Here is a 20349-nt window from a genome sequence, read left to right as displayed (position 1 = left end):
AGTGGCTCACGCTTGTAATTCCAGCACTTTGGGAGGCTGAGGCGGGTGGATCACCTGAGGTCAGGAGTTCGAGACTAGCCTGGCCAACATGGCAAAACCCCGTCTGTACTAAAAATACAAAAATTAGCTGGGCGTGGTGGCGGGTGCTTGTAATCCCAGCTACTCAGGAGGCTGAGGCAAGAGAATCACTTGAACCCAGCAGGCAGAGGTTGCAGTGAGCTAAGAGCGCGCCATTGCACTCCAGCCTGGGCAACAAGAGCCAAAAAAACAAAACAAAAAACCTGCCTCTGGATGATGGGCAAATGCAGGGGATAGAAGGGTTCACTTCATTATTTTATTTTTGTGGATGTTTGAAAATGTTCATAATAAAAGATTTAAAATCTGATCACTGAGCTTAGTTGGTTATATTATGCATGGACAGCCACACCCCATTCTCTTGGTCTCAGCAAACCAGAGCTTATAATTTTCATTAGCAGTTATTACTAGGGTTGCAGCAGTGCATGAGAAGTGAAGGCATTGAGGAGAGAGAAGTAAACTCGCTCCTTTAATATTTCAGAGTGGAGCATGCCTTTGAGAGGCATAACCCGACATGAATAAAATGAGAAAACAATGTGAACCCTGAATATCTGAGACACGTCTCAGTTAATTTAGAAAGTTTAATTTGCCGGCCGGGCGCGGTGGATCAAGCCTGTAATCCCAGCACTTTGGGAGGCCGAGATACAAAATACAAAAAATTAGCCGGGCGGGGTGGCGGGCGCCTGTAGTCCCAGCTACTCGGGAGGCTGAGGCAGGAGAATGGCGTGAACCCAGGAGGTGGAGCTTGCAGTGAGCCCAGATCGCGCCACTGCATTCCAGCCTGGGTGACAGAGCAAGACTCCATCTCAAAAAAAAAAAAAAAGAAAAAGAAAAAAAGAAAAGAAAAAAGTTTAATTTGCCAAGTTTGAGGATGTCCACCTGTGACACAGCCCCAAGAGTCCCTGACGACATGTGCCCAGGTGGTCAGAGCACAGCTTGGTTTTATACATTTTAGGGAGACATGAGACATCAATCAACATATGTAAGATGAACATTGGTTCAGTCCAGAAAGGCAGGACAACTCAAAGTGGGGAGGGAGCTTCCAGGTCATAGGTAGATAAAAGACAAATGGTTGCATTCTTTGAGTTTCTGATTAGCCTCTCCAAAGGAGACGATCAGATATAGATTTATCTCAGTGAGCAGAGGGGTGAGTTTGAATAGAATGGGAGGCAGTTTGGCCCTAAGCAGTTCCCAGCTTGACTTTTCCCTTTAGCTTAGTGATTTTGGGGTCCCAAGATTTATTTTCCTTTCACATTTACCCCCTTTTCTATTTAAAAATCTTTTAGAGAAATCATTTTAGAAGAAAATGAGTCTCTGGTCTCAGGTTTCATCTGATCTCTCATGGCTAGGATGGTTTATTCCTAGACAGGTGGGTCCCAAGTTATTAGGAAAGCTTATTTTTAGCAGCTTGTGAAGTCTCACATCCTATGAAAAGAAAACAGAGGGAAGAAGGGAGAAGAACAACAACAAACAAAAGAACAATCCTGGAAAATCTGTATAGGCCACATTACTCCATTTTGGTTGTTTTTTTGTTATTTGTTTGTTTTGAGATGGAGTTTTGCTCTTGTCACCCAGGCTGGAGTGCAGTGTCATGGTCTCAGCTCACTGCAACCTCCACCTCCCAGGTACAAGTGATTCTCCTGCCTCAGCCTCCCAAGTAGCTGGGATTACAGGCGTGTGCCACCACACCTGGCTAAATTTTGTATTTTTGTAATTTTTGTACTTCAGAGTAATATGACTCAGGCTGGACACAGTGGCTCACACCTGTAATCCCAGCACTTTGGGAGGCTGAGGTGAGCACATCACCTGAGGTCAGGAGTTCGAGACCAGCCTGGCCAACATGGTGAAACCCTGTCTCTACTAAAAATACAAAAATTAGCTGGGTAAGGTGGCGGGCACCTGTAATCCCAGCTACTTGGGGGGCTGAGGCAGGAGAATCGCTTGAATCCAGGAGGCGGAGGTTGCAGTGAGCTGAGATTGCAAGATCATGCCACTGAACTCCAGCTTGGGCAGCAGCGAGACTCTGTCTCAAAAACAACAAAAAAAAGAAGACTTGTAGCCAAGAGAAGTTAGAATTCAGTCCAAACTGCAGAAAATAATATAAATGGAAAAACATTAGGCAAGACTAGAATCTAACAACAGATGTACTATATTTTTTGAAACATAATTTTCTCTCTCCAGGTTCCCATTTCTACTAAAGACAAATCATGATAGGACTGATTTGCTTTATTATACTTGGACTGAGTATTTGTATACAGTGCAGCAAGAATAATTTTTTTTACATAGGCTTTTAAATTGACTTTGATGGAACTTTGTTCCATAGAAAGAATCTCAGATAAGACTTTTTTAAAGCTGAGCCCAACCATAGATGGATTTGTACCATCAAATGCCTATGGGAATTCCTCTCCCCTTGAGGTTCCAAGATAGACTTGGGGCTCCTGGGCCTGTCAGAAAGTGACATTCTTTACTTACCACAGGTCAGGAATCCTGTACAGGAACTGTGTAGACAAGTTATGAGGCCAGTTTTCCCAAAGGACTTTTATTGTTTCCATAAGTCAAATTTGATTCCTTAAGGGAAAGTACACCATTCCAAAGCTTTGGTAAAATAACCAGTTTCTCCAATTGTGTCCTGTTACAAATGAAAACAGGTTCTTACTGCACTTATGCCATAACTGTATTGCCATAAGTTAAGAATACTCACAAATAGTTTCCAAATTCTGGAGAAATCAGGTAGAGAGAAACAAATATACTCCAAATTTTGTTCATAGAAGTATACTAAATTGTTAAAAGCTGTCAATAAAGCAAAAGTTTCCTTGACTCTGAAAAACAATACAAAGGATCAGCAACATTTTAAGAAAAAGTCAAAAATATTACTTCGGTTTTTTTTTAGTTCAGTCCATGCAGATAACTGCTGTTCTGCTTGATATTCATGAACATTTCAGCTCTCCCTGGAGAACTGCTTGAACCTGGGAGGCGAAGGTTGTGGCGAGCCAAGATAGCACCACTGCACTCCAGCCTGAGCAACAAGAGTGAAACTTCATCTCAAAAAACAAAAAAGTTAAATGAGTTTACTATATCCATATATAGTGTATATATATATCCATATATATATATGGATATAGTAATATAGCAATCCATATATATATATATGGATATATATATATATATAGTATGGATACATATATATATAGTATGGATATATATATATAGTATGTGTATATATATAGTATGGATATATATATATAGTATGTGTGTATATATATAGTATGGATATATATACACACACACACATATATATACACCTCTTTATTTTTGTAACTTTCTTTACATTGCTCTTATTTCCTGGTTTCTTTTACCTTGTTTTATACATAACCTTTAAATAAGCTTTGAATTAGACAAAAATTATTCACCTTTTTAAAAAGGACACACTTCTTTAAAAAAAAATGTTTTCCTACAATACATTTTTATTGAAAAATACCCAAATAATGAAATATCTATTAATCTAACTTTAGATTCTAAATTATGATGAGTTTGTCTACAAGTATTTTTCCCATTGTATTTACCTAACTATTTTAATCATTTACCTAGATTATTTATGTAAACTGTGATAGTCATCATTTAAAGTTATGGAACGACCACTGCAAAATTATTACTGAGACAGTGAAACAGATCTGACCTAACTGAATCTATCATGCTTCTAACCTCCAAGCTGTCTTTGTTCATTCCTGGGCATAGGCCAAACTAACTTTGGGAGGAACTTAGTTTATAGCTTAGCTTTGAAACAAAGATGATAACAGTCCTTTCCTAAAACAAACTTTACTGCCTGTGGACTAGACTGCTTGAAGCCAAAAGATTAGAAGTTACTAAATTCAAGATGTAACTATTTTCATTAAACCAATATCAATGTCTTATTTATTAAAAATTACACAAGCAAAGTTCATTCTGTTTTGGGCTGGGTTTATAGTTTTGTAACCCCTATGCCAAATTTTGACACCTTATAGTGTTTAGCAGGGATAAGTATTAAGTTGCTTGATTAATAAATGCAAACAAAAATGTATGCTGGCAATTCTTAAGACATTTCTAATATTACGTTTCCAATAATTTTAAAGCTAGCTTATTTATTAAAGATTTTACTTAAGTTACATAAATTTGAAAAAGCCTTTGACTAGTCTTTCCTTTTTTCCTGATAAAGTATTTGATTCAAGTGCTTTTATTTTCTTAAGCCAACTAATTAGAGCTCTTTTATATATTTTCAGGAATGAAACATTGTGTAACATAACACATAAATACATAGATGTATTAGGCATGCCAATAGAAGTACATCTAGAATCTATTTTTTCCTATCTTAGACTTTCAAATTCTTGATAACTTGTTTCACTACCCTAGACAATTGTCAGCTAAATCGCCTTAAATTTGCATATTAAAGGAAACAACTCAGGTGAAAATCAGCAAAATTTACATAATCAAGTATGGAAAGAAAATGTCTGGTGTGCTAGAGGGAAATTAAAATGGATTTAATTGCCAATTAAACAAAAAATTACAGAAATTATAAAGGCCTTTCCAATATACACATGCACACACACACACACACACACACACACACACACAAAGATTCTATAACTTAGGAACTCTATAGTTTGCAGATGGATCCTAGGACTCTTTTTTCTTTAATGTGAATGTGCACAAAGACCATATTATTTCCATTTTACATAAACTCTGGCAAGTAGAGGTGCCATAAAACCTACGGAGTGCTTGAAAGGGGAGTCATTCTCCTTGTTTTCTTCTCATTCTTAGATTATTGGTTTCCCACTTTCTTTTTCTTAATAAAAGGAACTGAGATTATTAATAAGGAACTTAGATTATTGGTTTCCCACTTTTTTTTCTTAATAAAAGGAACTGAGCTGTGGCCTAGAGTTTTTGTGTGATGAATCGATGTGTGCTGCTTGTAAGCAGGATTCCACACCACTGAGTTGTTTCTACCCTCTTACATGACTCAGTTTCTCTCTCCAGAGGTCTATTATCTCTGAGAGGGCTCAAAACACTAGGTAATCAGCCCTTATATGTGTTTCCTGGATGAGCCTTTTTTTAAATTAATTTTTAGGCCAGGAGCGGTGGCTCACGCCTGTAATCCCAGCACCTTGGGAGGTTGAGATGCGCAGATCACCTGAGGTCAGGCGTTCAAGCCCAGCCTGGTCAACGTGGTGAAACCCCGTCTCAACTAAAAATACAAAAATTAGCCAGGCATGGTGGTGAATGCCTGTAATTCCAGCTACTAGGGAGGCGGAGGCAGGAGAATCACTTGAACATGGGAGGCAGAGGTTGCAGTGAGCTGAGATCATGCCACTGCACTCCAGCCTGGTTGACAGAGCAAGACCCCATCTCAAAAAAATAAATAAATACATAAAATTAATTTTTGTTGGGGATTTTCCTGTAGGGCTGCTGCACATTGTGGGGGTGTCAAGCCCCCAGACACTCCCTCGAGGCCCCAGTCACCCAGGGGCAACTTTCAGCTGGAATGAGCAAATGTTGTTTCTCTTCAGAGCTAAGAAAATTCAGTCTCTTATGCAAATATACACAGACAAGCCAAATCAAGATTAATTTTCAGAGAAAAAGCAATGGAGAAGATCCTTTAGAATGCATATCTGAACTAGAATTAGGATCCTTAACAACTTCCTAGGAGAAAAAATAAAATAACAGCCAAGACCACTTCCTGTAAACTGTGCTCAGCCACCCCTAACTTTGTAGTTCTCATTCGCCATTACACACGCTAAGGTCAAAACCTCTCACAGTACAAGGTCATCTCTGGTACCCACAAAGCCAAAGAGGTCAGGTCATGCAATACAGGAAAATAGAGCTTTAGACCTAAGAAGAATCTGCCCATGACTCTTGAAACTCCACAAAGAAAACACAACACATCAAAAGGGGTGAGTGGCACCTTTGTTCTGAATTCTTTAAAGGGGTTCAAATCATTAGAAGCCTTCTCTAGATTTTTTTGGTACTGCAGGTGGCAAAGGGGAAGGAGGTATGCTGTAGAAGAAAAGTAAATGAAAGAAACTTTTTTTTTAAAAGACAGGAAGCAAACACAGAAACCAAGTGCATGGTTTTCTGTTTTGTTTTCCCTCTTTTGCAGCTGCAAGGAATTGTAGCCAAATTAGAGAGGCCTTGTTACCCATAATTTGGAATTCTCACTCAGATTTGACCAAGTCAGGTAGAGTAGGTCAAATCTGATGGGAGAAAGAAAAGAACAAACAACAACAACAATAACAAAAATGTGATCTCTGAGCACGCTAATGATAAGGAGAAATTAAGATCAGCTGGTTGTTAACTCTAGCCAAGACAAAACCCAAATTCAGCTACTTACCTAGGGTTGTGTCTTGGGCTGAAGAAGCAGGAAAAAAATCAAACTTGTCTTCCCTGTTGGGAGCAACCTCAGACTCTATAAAGGAGTTACCTGCCTTCCATCATCATGAAAGCAGGAAATCTTGCCTTCCTTGTTGGAAGAAAGTAAAACTCCAAAAATAAGGGAGTTGTACAGCAAAATAAATTAGATCTTGACCAAATCTTAGGAGATTGGGGATTCTCTAGAGTGGGGTGCTCCCAGACCTCAGCAAATTGTCCCATTGGTTTGAGCCATAAAGTTATCTCATGCTGGTATCAAGCACCAATAGGAGATTTACCAAAGGTCAGGGGTACCTCCACTCAGAATCCCTTTGTGGTTGCCAAATGTAAACCCCAAACATCTGAGATAGGTCTCAGTTAATTTAGAAAGTTTATTTTGCCAAGGTTGAGAACGTGTGCCCGTGACACAGCCTCAGGAGGTCCTGATGCTATGTGCCCAAGATGGTCAGCTTGGTTTTTTTTGTTTGTTTTTTTTATACTTTAAGCTCTAGGGTACATGTGCACAACGTGCAGGTTTGTTACATATGTATACATGTGCCATGTTGGTGTGCTGCACCCATTAACTGGTCATTTACATTAGGTATATCTCCTAATGCTATCCCTCCACCCCCCTCCCCACAACAGGCCCCGGTGTGTGATGTTCCCCTTCCTGTGTCCAAGTGTTTTCTTGTTCAATTCCCACCTATGAGTGAGAACATGTGGTGTTTGGTTTTTTTGTCCTTGCAATAGTTTGCTGAGAATGATGGTTTCCAGCTTCATCCATGTCCCTACAAAGGACATGAACTCATCATTTTTTATGGCTGCATAGTATTCCATGGTGTATATGTGCCACATTTTCTTAATCCAGTCTATCATTGATGGACGTTTGGGTTGGTTCCAAGTCTTTGCTATTGTGAATAGTGTCATAATAAACATACATATGCATGTGTCTTTATAGCAGCATGATTTATTTCTTTTTTTTTTTTTTTTTTTTTTTTTAATTTCTGAAGTATTTATTGATCATTCTTGGGTGTTTCTCGGAGAGGGGGATATGGCAGGGTCATAGGATAATAGTGGAGAGAAGGTCAGGAGATAAACACATGAACAAAGGTCTCTGGTTTTCCTAGGCAGAGGACCCTGCGGCCTTCTGCAGTGTTTGTGCCCCTGAGTACTTGAGATTAGGGAGTGGTGATGACTCTTAAAGAGCATGCTGCCTTCAAGCATCTGTTTAACAAAGCACATCTTGCACCACCCTTAATCCATTTAACCCTGAGTTGACACAGCACATGTTTCAGAGAGCAGGGGGCTGGGGAAAAGGCCATAGATCAACAGCATCCCAAGGCAGAAGAATTTCTCCTAGTCAGAACAAAATGGAGTCTCCTATGCCCACCCCTTTCTACACAGACACAGCAACAATCTGATCTCTCCTTCCTTTCCCCATACTTCCTCCCCTTCTCTTCAACAAAACCGCCATCGTCCTCATGGCCCGCTCCCGATGGTCGCTGTCTCTTCGGAGCTGTTGGGTACACCTCCCAGACAGGGCAGCCGGGCAGAGGCGCTCCTCACCTCCCAGACAGGGCGGCTGGGCAGAGGCGCCCCTCGCTTCCCAGACGGGGCCGCCCGGGCAGAGGCGCTCCTCTCCTCCCAGACGGGGCGGCCGGGCAGAGGCGCTCCTCACTTCCCCGACGGGGCCGCCCGGGCAGAGGCGCTCCTCGCTTCCCAGACCGGGCCGCCCGGGCAGAGGCGCTCCTCAGTTCCTCCCAGACCGGGTGGCAGCCGGGCAGAGGCGCTCCTCACCTCCCAGACGGGGCGGCCGGGCAGAGGCGCTCCTCACTTCCCCGACGGGGCGGCCGAGCAGAGGCGCTCCTCACTTCCCAGAGGGGGCGGCCGAGCAGAGGCGCTCCTCACTTCCCAGAGGGGGCGGCCGGGCAGAGGCACTCCTCACTTCCCAGACGGGGCGGCCGGGCAGAGACGCTCCTCACTTCCTCCCAGATGGGGTGGCGGCCAGGCAGAGGCGCTCCTCACCTCCCAGACAGGGCGGCCGGGCAGAGGCGCTCCTCACTTCCCAGACTGGGCGGCCGGGCAGAGGCGCTCCTCACCTCCCAGACGGGGCGACCAGGCAGAGGCGCTCCTCACCTCCCAGACGGTGTGGCGGCTGGGCAGAGGTGCTCCTCCCTTCCCAGATGGGGCAGCCAGGCAGAGGCGCTCCTCACTTCCCAGACGGTGTGGCGGCCGGGCAGAGGTGCTCCTCCCTTCCCAGATGGGGCAGCCAGGCAGAGGCGCTCCTCACTTCCTCCCAGACGGGGTGGCGGCCAGGCAGAGGCGCTCCTCACTTCCCAGAGGGGGCGGCCGGGCAGAGGTGCTCCTCACTTCCTCCCAGACAGGGTGGCAGCCGGGCAGAGGCACTCCTCACCTCCCAGACGGGGCGGCCGGGCAGAGGTGCTCCTCATCTCCCAGACGGGGCGGCCGGGCAGAGGTGCTCCTCATCTCCCAGACGGGGCAGCCGGGCAGAGGTGCTCCTCACTTCCTCCCAGACGGGGTGACGGCCGGGCAGAGGCACTCCTCACCTCCCAGACGGGGCGGCCGGGCAGAGGCGCTCCTCACCTCCCAGACGGAGTGGTCAGGCAGAGGCGCTCCTCACTTCCCATATGGGGTGGCGGCCGGGCAGAGGCGCTCCTCACTTCCCAGATGTGGCAGCCGGGCAGAGGTGCTCCTCACTTCCTCCCAGACGGGGTGGCAGCCGGGCAGAGGCGCTCCTCACCTCCCAGACGGGGTGGCCGGGCAGAGGCGCTCCTCCCTTCCCAGACGGAGTGGCCAGGCAGAGGCGCTCCTCACCTCCCAGAGTGGGCGGCCGGGCAGAGGTGCTCCTCACTTCCTCCCAGACGGGGTGGCGGCCAGGCAGAGGCGCTCCTCACCTCCCAGACGGGGCGGCCGGGCAGAGGCACTCCTCACCTCCCAGAGTGGGCGGCCGGGCAGAGGCGCTCCTCACTTCCCAGAGTGGGCGGCCGGGCAGAGGCGCTCCTCACTTCCCAGAGTGGGCGGCCGGGCAGAGGCGCTCCTCACTTCCCATAGGGGGTGGCAGCCGGGCAGAGGCGCTCCTCACTTCCCAGATGGGGCAGCTGGGCAGAGGTGCTCCTCACTTCCTCCCAGACGGGGTGGCGGCCAGGCAGAGGCGCTCCTCACTTCCTCCCAGACGGGGTGGCGGCCAGGCAGAGGCGCTCCTCACCTCCCAGACGGGGCGGCCGGGCAGAGGCACTCCTCACCTCCCAGAGTGGGCGGCCGGGCAGAGGCGCTCCTCACTTCCCAGAGTGGGCGGCCGGGCAGAGGCGCTCCTCACTTCCCAGAGTGGGCGGCCGGGCAGAGGCGCTCCTCACTTCCCATAGGAGGTGGCAGCCGGGCAGAGGCGCTCCTCACTTCCCAGATGGGGCAGCTGGGCAGAGGTGCTCCTCACTTCCTCCCAGACGGGGTGGCGGCCAGGCAGAGGCGCTCCTCACCTCCCAGACGGGGCGGCCGGGCAGAGGCACTCCTCACCTCCCAGACGGGGCGGCTGGGCAGAGGCGCTCCTCACCTCCCAGAAGGGGCGGCTGGGCAGAGGCGCTCCTCACTTCCCATATGGGGTGGCAGCCGGGCAGAGGCGCTCCTCACTTCCCATATGGGGTGGCAGCCGGGCAGAGGCGCTCCTCACTTCCCAGACGGGGTGGCGGCCAGGCAGAGGCGCTCCTCACTTCCCAGATAGGGCAACAGGGCAGAGGCGTTCCTCACTTCCTCCCATACGGGGCGGCCGGGCAGAGGTGCTCCTCATCTCCCAGACGGGGCAGCCGGGCAGAGGCGCTCCTCACTTCCTCCCAGACGGGGTGGCAGCCGGGCAGAGGCGCTCCTCACATCCCAGATGATGGGCGGCCGGGCAGAGGCGCTCCTCACTTCCCAGATAGGGCGGCCGGGCAGAGGGGCTCCTCACATCCCAGACGATGGGCGGCCAGGCAGAGACGCTCCCCACCTCCCAGACGGGGTGGCGGTGGGGCAGAGGCTGTAATCTCAGCACTCCAAGAGGCCAAGGCAGGAGGCTGGTAGATGGAGGTCGCAGAGAGCCGAGATCACACCACTGCACTCCAGCCTGAGCACCATTGAGCATTGAGTTAGCGAGACTCCGTCTGCAGTCCCAGCACCTCGGGAGGCCGCGGCAGGCAGATCACTCGAGGCCAGGAGCCGGAGACCAGCCCGGTCAACACGGCGAAACCCCGTCTCCACCAAAAATACAAAAACCATTCAGGCGTGGCGGCGCGCGCCTGCAATCCCAGGCACCCGGCAGGCCAAGGCAGGAGAGTCACAGGAGCCCGAGGCAGGGAGGCTGCAGCAAGCCGAGATCCCGGCAGTACAGTCCAGCTTCGGCAACAGAGGGAGACCGAAAAAAGAAGGAGAGGGAGACCGAAAAAAGAGGGGAGAGGGGAGAGGGGAGAGGGGAGAGGGGAGAGGGGAGAGGGGAGAGGGGAGAGGGGAGAGGGGAGAGGGGAGAGGGGAGAGGGGAGAGGGGAGAGGGGAGAGGGGAGAGGGGAGAGGGGAGAGGGAGAGGGTCAGCATGATTTATAATCCTTTGGATATATGCCCAGTAATGGGATGGCTGGGTCAAATGGTATTTCTAGTTCCAGATCCCTGAGGAATCGCCACACTGACTTCCATAATGGTTGAACTAGTTTACAGTCCCACCAACAGTGTAAAAGTGTTCCTATTTCTCCACATCCTCTCTAGCACCTGTTGTTTCCTGACTTTTTAATGATCGCCATTCTAACTGGTGTGAGATGGTATCTCATTGTGGTTTTGATTTGCATTTCTCTGATGGCCAGTGATGATGAGCATTTTTTCATGTGTGTTTTGGCTGCATAAATGTCTTCTTTTGAGAAGTGTCTGTTCATATCCTTCACCCACTTTTTGATGGGGTTGTTTGTTTTTTTCTTGTAAATTTGAGTTCTTTGTAGATTCTGGATATTAACCCTTTGTCAGATGAGTAGATTGCAAAAATTTTCTCCCATTTTGTAGGTTGCCTGTTCACTCTGATGGTAGTTTCTTTTGCTGTGCAGAAGCTCTTTAGTTTAATTAGATCCCATTTGTCAATTTTGGCTTTTGTTGCCATTGCTTTTGGTGTTTTAGACATGAAGTCCTTGCCCATGCCTATGTCCTGAATGGTATTGCCTAGGTTTTCTTCTAGGGTTTTTTATGGTTTTAGGTCTAACGTTTAAGTCTTTAATCCATCTTGAATTGATTTTTGTATAAGGTGTAAGGAAGGAATCCAGTTTCAGCTTTCTACATATGGCTAGCCAGTTTTCCCAGCACCATTTGTTAAATAGGGAATCTTTTCCCCATTTCTTGTTTTTGTCACGTTTGTCAAAGATCAGATGTAGATGTGTGGCATTATTTCTGAGGGTTCTGTTCTGTTCCATTGGTCTATATCTCTGTTTTGGTTACTGTAGCCTTGTAGTATAGTTTGAAGTCAGGTAGTGTGGTGCCTCCAGCTTTGTTCTTTTGGCTTAGGGTTGACTTGGCAATGCGGGCTATTTTTTGGTTCCATATGAACTTCAAAGTAGTTTTTTCCAGTTCTGTGAAGAAAGTCATTGGTAGCTTGATGGGGATGGCATTGAATCTATAAATTACCTTGGGTGGTATGGCCATTTTCATGATATTGATTCTTCCTATCCATGAGCATGGAATGTTCTTCCATTTGTTTGTATCCTCTTTTATTTCGTTGAGCCGTGGTTTGTAGTTCTCCTTGAGGTCCTTCACATCCCTTGTAAGTTGGATTCCTAGGTATTTTATTCTCTTTGAAACAATTGTGAATGGGAGTTCACTCATGATTTGGCTCTCTGTTTGTCTGTTATTGGTGTATAAGAATGCTTGGAGCACAGCTTGGTTTTATACATTTTAGGGAGATATGAGACATCAATCAATATATATAAGATGAACATTGGTTTGGTCCAGAAAGGCAGGACAACTTGAAATGGGGAGGGGGCTTCCAGGTCATAGGTAGATAAAAGACAAATGGTTGCATTCTTTTGAGTTTCTGGTTAGCCTTTCCAAAGGAGGCAATCAGATATGCATTTATCTCAGTGAGCGGAGAGGTGACTTTGAAGAGAATGAGAGGCAGGTTTTCCCTAAGCAGTTCCCAGCTTGACTTTTCCCTTTAGCTTAGTGATTTGGGGACCCCAAGATTTATTTATTTTCCTCTCACAACACTTTGGGCAGAAATTAAACTATTTGCCTTGCATACATCTCTCTTCAAAAGAAAGCTATCTGTGCAATAAGCTCTTATCAGTAAATTGCTCCTTATCCATTAACTCCACCTATTAAGTTCCCGTATGCAGAGCGCAGTGCTGGATAGGGAGACAGGAATGTAACATTTCTCTTTGGCAAACAAGATAAAGATAGAATAAGACAGGTAATACCTAGTTGCTGAAACTTAGCTCAACACAGGCCTACAGTCATCAATGGTACACCTACTCTGTGTAAGGTACTAGATTGGATACTAAAACTATAAAGCCAGGCACAGTGATTTATGCCTATAAACCCAGCACTTTGGGAGGGGAGGCAGAGGATCTTTTGAGGCCAGGAGTTTGAGACCAGCCTAGGTAACACAGCAAGACCTCATCTTTACAAAAAATTTAAAAATTAAAAAAAAAAGGCCAGTGTTTTGGGGCATGCTTGTAGTCCTAGCTATTCAGGAAGCTGAGGTGGGAGGATCACTTGAGCCCTGGGGTTCAAGACTGCAGTGAACTATGATCGCATCACTGCACTCCAGCCTGGGTGACAGAGCAAGACCTCATCTCTAAAATAAATAAATAAATAATATATGGAAAAAAATTTCAGGTACAGTCTTCGTCCTTGGTGTAGTGGGAAAGACAGATGACAAAAATTAGTTAATACTGCGATGCCCAGAGTACTATGGGATCACAGAGAAAAGGTTCAAGGAAGGCTCCATGAGTTACTCAAACCATCTTGAGGGATGGTTAAGATTAGCAAGTGAGAAAAGATGACAGGAAGCAGTGTTATAAAATAACATGGGTATATGTCAGGAATTCTTTGGCTAATAACACAACAATAGTAAAAAGTTATCACTAGCAGATGAGCTCATGAGAGGATTTTGTCAGTTTTGTTCACAGTAAGTGTGGCTCATAGAAGGCACTTATTAAGTATTTGTTAAATGAACAAATGGATCTGAGTTCAAGGTTTATGGCAAGGAGCAACAGGGAGGGAGACAGGACAAAATTAGGGAGACCTTGGAAGAAGCTTGGATTGTATGGTGATGGGGAAAAACTGAAGATGTTTACAAAGAAGGATCGCATGCCTGGATTTGTGGTTTTGAGCTTCAGGGATGAGAAAGGACCTAAGTGGCACAAGACTGGAGACCGAAAGAGACAAGTTATATAGCCATTGCTAAAGTCAGGTGAAACATATGGAATTCGGTAGCAAACTTGTCCCCTAAAGCCACCAGAATTAACATGAAAAAGACTAGCAATATCAAGTGTTGTCAAGGATGCAGAGCTAGAGCTAGAACACTCATCCTCTGCTGGTAGAGTATAAATTGAAAATATATGCAGGCCAGGCATGGTGGCTCAAACCTGTAATCCCAGCACCTTGGGAGGCTGAGATGAGCAGATCACTTGAGGTCAGGAGTTTGAGACCAGCCTGGCCGACATGGTGAAACCCCATCTCTACTAAAATTTTAAAAATTAACCAGGAGTGGTGGTGGGAGGCAGAGGTGGGAGAATCGCTTGAAGCCAGGAGGCAGTGGTTGCAGTGAGCTGAGGTTACAGTCAAAGTGGGTGACAGAGAAAGACTGTCAAAAAAAAAAAAAAGGAAGGAAGAAAGAAAGAAAGAGAAGAAAGGGAGAAAGAGAGAGAGAAAGAAAAGAAAGAAGAAAGAAGGAAAGAAAGAAAGAGAAAGAAAGAAAGAAAGAAAGAAAGAAAGAAAGAAAGAAAGAAAGAAAGAAAGAAAGAAAGAAAGAAAGAAAGAAAGAAAAAGAAAGAAAGAAAGAAAAAATAATACATGCAGTATAATTTCAAAAACTGTGGGGTAGCTTCTACTGAAGCAGAACCCACAATCCCACTTTTAGCTATACAACAGAAATCAGTGCTTATGTGCCCACAAAGATATCCCTACAAAGATATGGACAAGAACATCCACAGTAGCACTATTTGTCACAGCGAAAATGGATAAACTGTGTTACATTCATGCAATGGAATACCAAAGAAACACTGAAAAATGACTGCAGTGACACTATCCAGGTAAGTCTCATAAATATCATGTTGAGTGGAAGAAGCCAGACACAGAAGAATACATATTGTAGAATTCCATCTTTCTTTTTTTCTATTTTTTTAAAAACAATTACATTTGAATCAGTGCCCCATATTCCGTTTTTTGTTTTTTTTGTTTTTTTGTTTTTTTTTGAGACAGAATCTCTGTCTGTCACCCAGGCTGGAATGCAGTGGCTTGATCGTGGCTCACTGCAACCTCCACCTCCTGGGTTCAAGTGATTCTCGTGCCTCCGCCTCCCACGTAGCTGGACTTACAGGTGCGCACCACCACACCTGGCTAATTTTTGTATTTTTAGTAGAGATGGGGTTTTGCCATGTCGGCCAGACTGGTTTCAAACTCCTGATCTCAAGTGACCCACCCGCCTCAGCCTCCCGAGGTGCTCGGATAACAGGCATGAACCACTGCACCCAGCCGTCCATCTTTAAAAGTCCAAAAACAGGCAAAATGAATTTATCATTGCTTCCTGCCAAGACTGGTCATTCAGGTTAGCCAAGCCCTGCCTATGTTCCCACCAGAAGTTCTTATCTCTGCATGAGCTCTGACCTCAGATTTCACAGAAAATCATGAACCTCCCTTCATGCCAAAGAGCCACCACCCAGCTGCCACCTAACTCTTAGCAAAGAGAAACTTTTGCAGATCCTTTCTGACACCTTCCTCCCCTGGCCAAGGCCAAAAGAACTAGTTATAGGGGAGATGGTTACAAACCAGGCAACTCAGATAAACTATGAAATTCTGCACCCACACTTAGGTAACCCTATTCTCAAGAATCAAAAGAATAATTTGCTGTTACAGAAGTGGATTCATGAGCAACCTGGTAAGTGAAATGGGATCAAGGTAGAGTTTACTTTGATAAAGTAAATCTGGGGTTTACTTTGAAGTAATAAATATAATGACAGACTCAGGCAGAATGCTGCTGCCTGGAGAAGCAGAAGCCTTAGGTGTGGGGATGGTTTCTCCCTGCAGCACACCAGGCACTAAAGTTAGTTCTAGACTTTTCTAGCCCCTGCCCCAAAGTCCTAACACCATTCCTGGTGGCTCAACCACCCCCTTACTGGGAACTCAAGTTTTCACCCAGTCCCAACCTCACACTCTTCCTTGTCTTCAACCACGTAATATATTTAGTACTAAAGTCTTTGAATTCCATCTTTCTTCAAAATAAGACACTCTCATGAAAGATGCATTATTTTATATACCACTAAAAAGTGTTCCAAGTGAAATATAACATACCATCCACTATGAAATGAATTCTGATTCAGAGATGTAAACATTTGAAAAGAACATGTGCTTCTTAGAATCAATGAATTATAATACTCTTACCTGGGGAGAAGTCAGGGAATGACAAATCCCAGGCCATTTGATTTCAGGAGATTGTGTATATTAATTAACAAATCCTCGATACCAATGTATAAGAGCTCTGAGAAGTTCCAGTGATGGAGTTAGTTTATTTCCAGCATCATTATATGTTTTAGATCTTAGATTAAAGGTATATTATGGAGAATTATAGAGATCTGGCAAAGTTTTAGCATAAGTAATTTTGAAAGGATGCCAAATATGAAAATATTATGAATTTAATGTGTTTAATGTGTATTTATATTTAAAGTGTCTTGCAGATGATGGAAATGAGTAGGATTAACTTTTCAATCAAGAATAAAATTCCTTAAAGCCTCAACATTTTCGCAGTACTTGAATCAATAAATGTTTCACCTTTGTGCATTTGTGAACAGATTTTTGAATTTTGTGGAGCTGATGCTAAAAAATTGGAAGCCAAGATTCAAGAATTAATGTAAGCTGATCTCCAAGGCAAAATACACTTGTGACATTTTAAAAGGCAAGAGCAAATGTGTTTGTGCTTTTATTTCCAGCAAACATTGTAGTGTTCTATTGGTCTCTCTCCTAATGCTTTGCTGGTTGAATACCATAATGCAATTTCATTGCACAATTGCTAAAAACTGTTGCAATATCAGAGATTATGTCATTTCCATTCTCCAACTTGGCCTTCCCACTTGCTCTGCGCACACTCCTTTGGCAGTGTTTTTATGAGCTTCACAAGAGAGGTCCTGCACAGCTAAGTAATACCAGGTCATCAAGATTTTCCAGAGATTAGCAAAGATCCAATTCTTCCCAGTGGTCAAGGAACAAATAAATGCCTTAATGCCCTCGTGCACTTTGAATATATGAAAGCCTCTGCCAATTCAGCCATTTTTTATAGTACAAAATTCTTCTCCAATGCATCATTTTTTTTTTTTTTTTTTGAGACAGTCTTGCTCTGTTGCCCAGCCTGGAGTGCAGTGGCATGATTCCGGCTCACTGCAATGTCTGCCTACCAGGTTCAAGCGATTCTCCCACCTCAGCCTCCTACGTAGCTGGGATTACAGGTAGGCATCACCACATCTAGCTAATTTTTGTGTTTTTAGTAGAAACAGGGTTTCACTATGTTGTCCAGGCTGGTCTCGAACTCCTGACCTCAAGTGATCCTCCTGCCTCGGCCTCCCAAAGTGCTGGGATTACAGGCATGAGCCACCACGCCCAGCCATCATTTTATGTTTGAACTGTGTCATTTTTCTCTCTCTCTCACTCCCTTTCTAAAGTCCTCCTATAAACACAGACACACACACAGACCCACACACATATAAACCAGAAAGTCCTTTTACTGCCTATTGAAAAAAAAAAACTGAGATAACTCAGACATTTAGAGCCCAGAGGAGAAGGCTTCTTCTATACTATACTAATTGTGCCTATGCTGAGGCTGCCACCAGATAAACACTGGAGTCTTAAGTCATAGACAGAGTGGAGCTGGCTTTCCTAGGCATTAATAACTGAGATTTTGACAAAGCATAGGCTCCATATGCTTTTTTAGAATTCTTTGGAGTAGGCAAAGCACAGTGGCTCACGCCTGTAATCTTAAAACTTTGGGAGGCCGAGGCAGGTGGATTGCTTGAGCCCAGGAGTTTGAGACCAGCCTCGGCAACATGGTGAAACCCTGTCTCTGCAAAAAACAGACAAATTAGCCAGGCACGGTGGCTTGCATATGTAGTCCCAGCTGCTTGAGAGGCTGAGGTGGGAGGATCACTTGAGCCCAGGAGTTTGAGACCAGCCTGGGCAACATAGCGAGACTCTGTCTCTATAAAAAAGAAAAAAAAATACAAAAATTAGCCAGGCATGGTAGCTCATGCCTGTAGTCCCAGCTGCTTGGGAGGCTGAGGTGGGAGGATCACTTGTGCCTGGGAGGTGGAGGTTGCAGTGAGCTGAGATCATGCCACTGCACTCCAGCCTGGATAATAGAGCAAGACTCAGTATCAAAAATAAAAAATAAAATAAATAAATAGATAAATAAAAATTTAAAAAAATCTTTGGGCTACAGAGGAAACCAGCACATACTAGTTTAAACGAAAAGGAGAACAAATATGCACTGAGCACTTACTCTGCCAAACACTGGAATAGGCACTTAAAATAAAACTTGATTCGTGGAATCCAAATGCAGAGATACAGTCAGCCTTCACATGAGATTAGAAGCAGGGAGAGGAAAGCTATGGGGGACTCAGGATATTTCCAAGTATTTCTGTCCTCTGCTTTTCATCTGAATCATCCTTTATGTTGCTACAGATAGATGTTCTTTATTTTCCAGTCTTCGTGCTGGAAAGTAGTCCCTGCCAATAACTCCCAAGCATGTATTATCTCCTCCATTCAAGAGACCAGCCAGACTATTCCTTCCTGAACAACTCTAGCCAGGGGGCAGGATCACAACAATAAAGGCAATTTTGCTCCTATTATAAGGGTGGGGGTGGAGATGGTGGGAACCCCAGAAAAGCAAGAGGCTGAAAAGACTTAAAATGTTGTGCTCACTGCAAAAAATAAACTTTTAAAATAAAATAACAATTTAAAGCAAAAGTTGTCTGATAAAAATCTGTATATGCCATGCTCACATATATATTTAGTGTATTTGCTAGACAATATCCTAAACCCTTTGCATTCATTACCTCATTTAACTTTTGCAGCAATCCTATAAGTGGAATTGTGTTGAGAAATGTTTAACAATTGGTTCTCTGGGAGAAAAACACTGCCTGGTCTGAAGTGGTTGCCAATTTCTGTGGTGTAAATACCTGGTAGATTTCAAGCTACCCAATGGCATCACTGAGCATGCAGTTGGGAAGAGACGTACACAATAGGCCCTCATGAGCTGGTAAGATTTAGCTGTAGCACACCAGTACCTACAGTGGAGGTACTACTTTTATCCCTATTTTCTTGCACAGGAGAAAACAGACACAAAGAAGTTAAATGACTTGCCCAAATTTCCCCAGAAAAATCCGCATTGGACTCTATGATGCCAAAGTTAAGACTAAAGGTTAAAGAAAAGTTGTATAGTCAAGCTTATAAGTACGGCATATAATGGTGCCATGCTTATCTTAAATTCTACCAGTCACACTTACTGCTTAACAAAATTAAGTGTCAGAAAACTTCAGATCATCTTGTCTGGTGACCTCAGTTTAATAAGACCTCATTTAGATGGGTTTAGAGTAACATATATCAATTTGAACTTTCAGGGCTAATGCCCAAGTTTCTAAACCAAACTGCGATCTACCCAATTATTTGCACCATACTGTATCTAGATCATCTCTCTCTCTCTCTCTCTCTCTCTAGATCATCTCTCTGTGTGTCTCTCTCTTTTTTTTTTTTTTTTTTTTTGAGACAGGTTCTCACTCTGTTGCCCTGGCTGGAGTGCAGTGATGCGATCACAGCTCACTGCAGTATCCATCTCCCAGGCTCAAATGATCCTCCCACCTCAGCCTCCCAAGTACCTGAAACCACAGGCATGTGCCACCATGCCCAGCTAATTTTTGTATTTTTTGTAGAAATGGGGTTTCACGATGTTGCCCAGGCTGGTCTAGATCTCCTGGGCTCAAATGATCTGCCCTCCTCAGCCTCCCAACATGCTGACATTACAGGCATGAGCCACCATGCCTGGCCTGGGGCCTCTTTTTAACCTCCACAAAGAATACTGCAGTTCTGCCAGGCACGGTGGCTCATGCCTGTAATCCCAGTACTTTGGGAGGCCAAGGTGGGTGGATCACAAGGTCAGGAGTTCAAGACCAGCCTGGCCAACATTGTGAAACCCCCATCTCTACTAAAAATACACAAACTAGCTGGGCGTGGTGGCAGGTGCCTGTAATCCCAGCTACTCGGGAGGCTGAGGCAGGAGAATTGCTTGAACCTGGGAGGCGGAGGTTGCAGTGAGCTGAGATCGAGCCACTGCACTCCAGCCTGGGTGACAGAGCAAGACTCTGTCTCGGAAAAAAAATATATATATATATACATATATTGAAGTGCTTCCATCAGAGCCCATGGGCCCTTTAAGCCAGCAGTCTGCTTTACTCCAGGGTAGTACCCTGCAGTATTCACTGAAGCAAGCCCACCATCTTTCCTGACAGCCTCCTGATTTCTTCCATGTGCACTGAACAACTCAACAATATCTGCCCCAACCTCCTGGCTCCCAAGCACAGTTCTCTCACTTCTCAAAGTTTGCATTAATGACAAAATACAAAGAAAAATATGTATCCAGATTTACTGCATCATTTCCTCCCAGTGAAGTTAAGA

General features: G+C 44.9%; 1 protein-coding gene across 7 annotated transcripts in view; it reads left to right on the top strand.

The window, feature by feature from the left end:
• The window catches only part of TXNDC8 (thioredoxin domain containing 8), a 39184-nt gene extending 22588 nt beyond the window's left edge, over positions 1 to 16596 (top strand). For 3 of the 7 annotated variants that reach the window (XM_054500626.1, XM_054500621.1, XM_054500619.1), the window contains 2 exons: positions 15506 to 15571; positions 16482 to 16596. In XM_054500626.1, the coding sequence (XP_054356601.1) occupies positions 15506 to 15571; positions 16482 to 16544 (129 nt within the window). In that variant the 3' untranslated portion in view covers positions 16545 to 16596. Of the gene's footprint in view, positions 1 to 15505; positions 15572 to 16357 lie in introns of all 7 variants that reach the window. The other 4 variants (XM_054500629.1, XM_054500623.1, XM_054500622.1 and 1 more) reach the window with 2 other exon arrangements.
• Positions 16597 to 20349: the final 3753 nt, after the last annotated feature.

This window comes from Pongo pygmaeus, chromosome 13 (genome assembly GCF_028885625.2).
Source record: "Pongo pygmaeus isolate AG05252 chromosome 13, NHGRI_mPonPyg2-v2.0_pri, whole genome shotgun sequence".
Lineage (NCBI taxonomy): Eukaryota > Metazoa > Chordata > Mammalia > Primates > Hominidae > Pongo > Pongo pygmaeus.
Note: the sequence above shows the minus strand (reverse complement) of the source record. Positions and strands in the feature narration are given on the sequence as shown.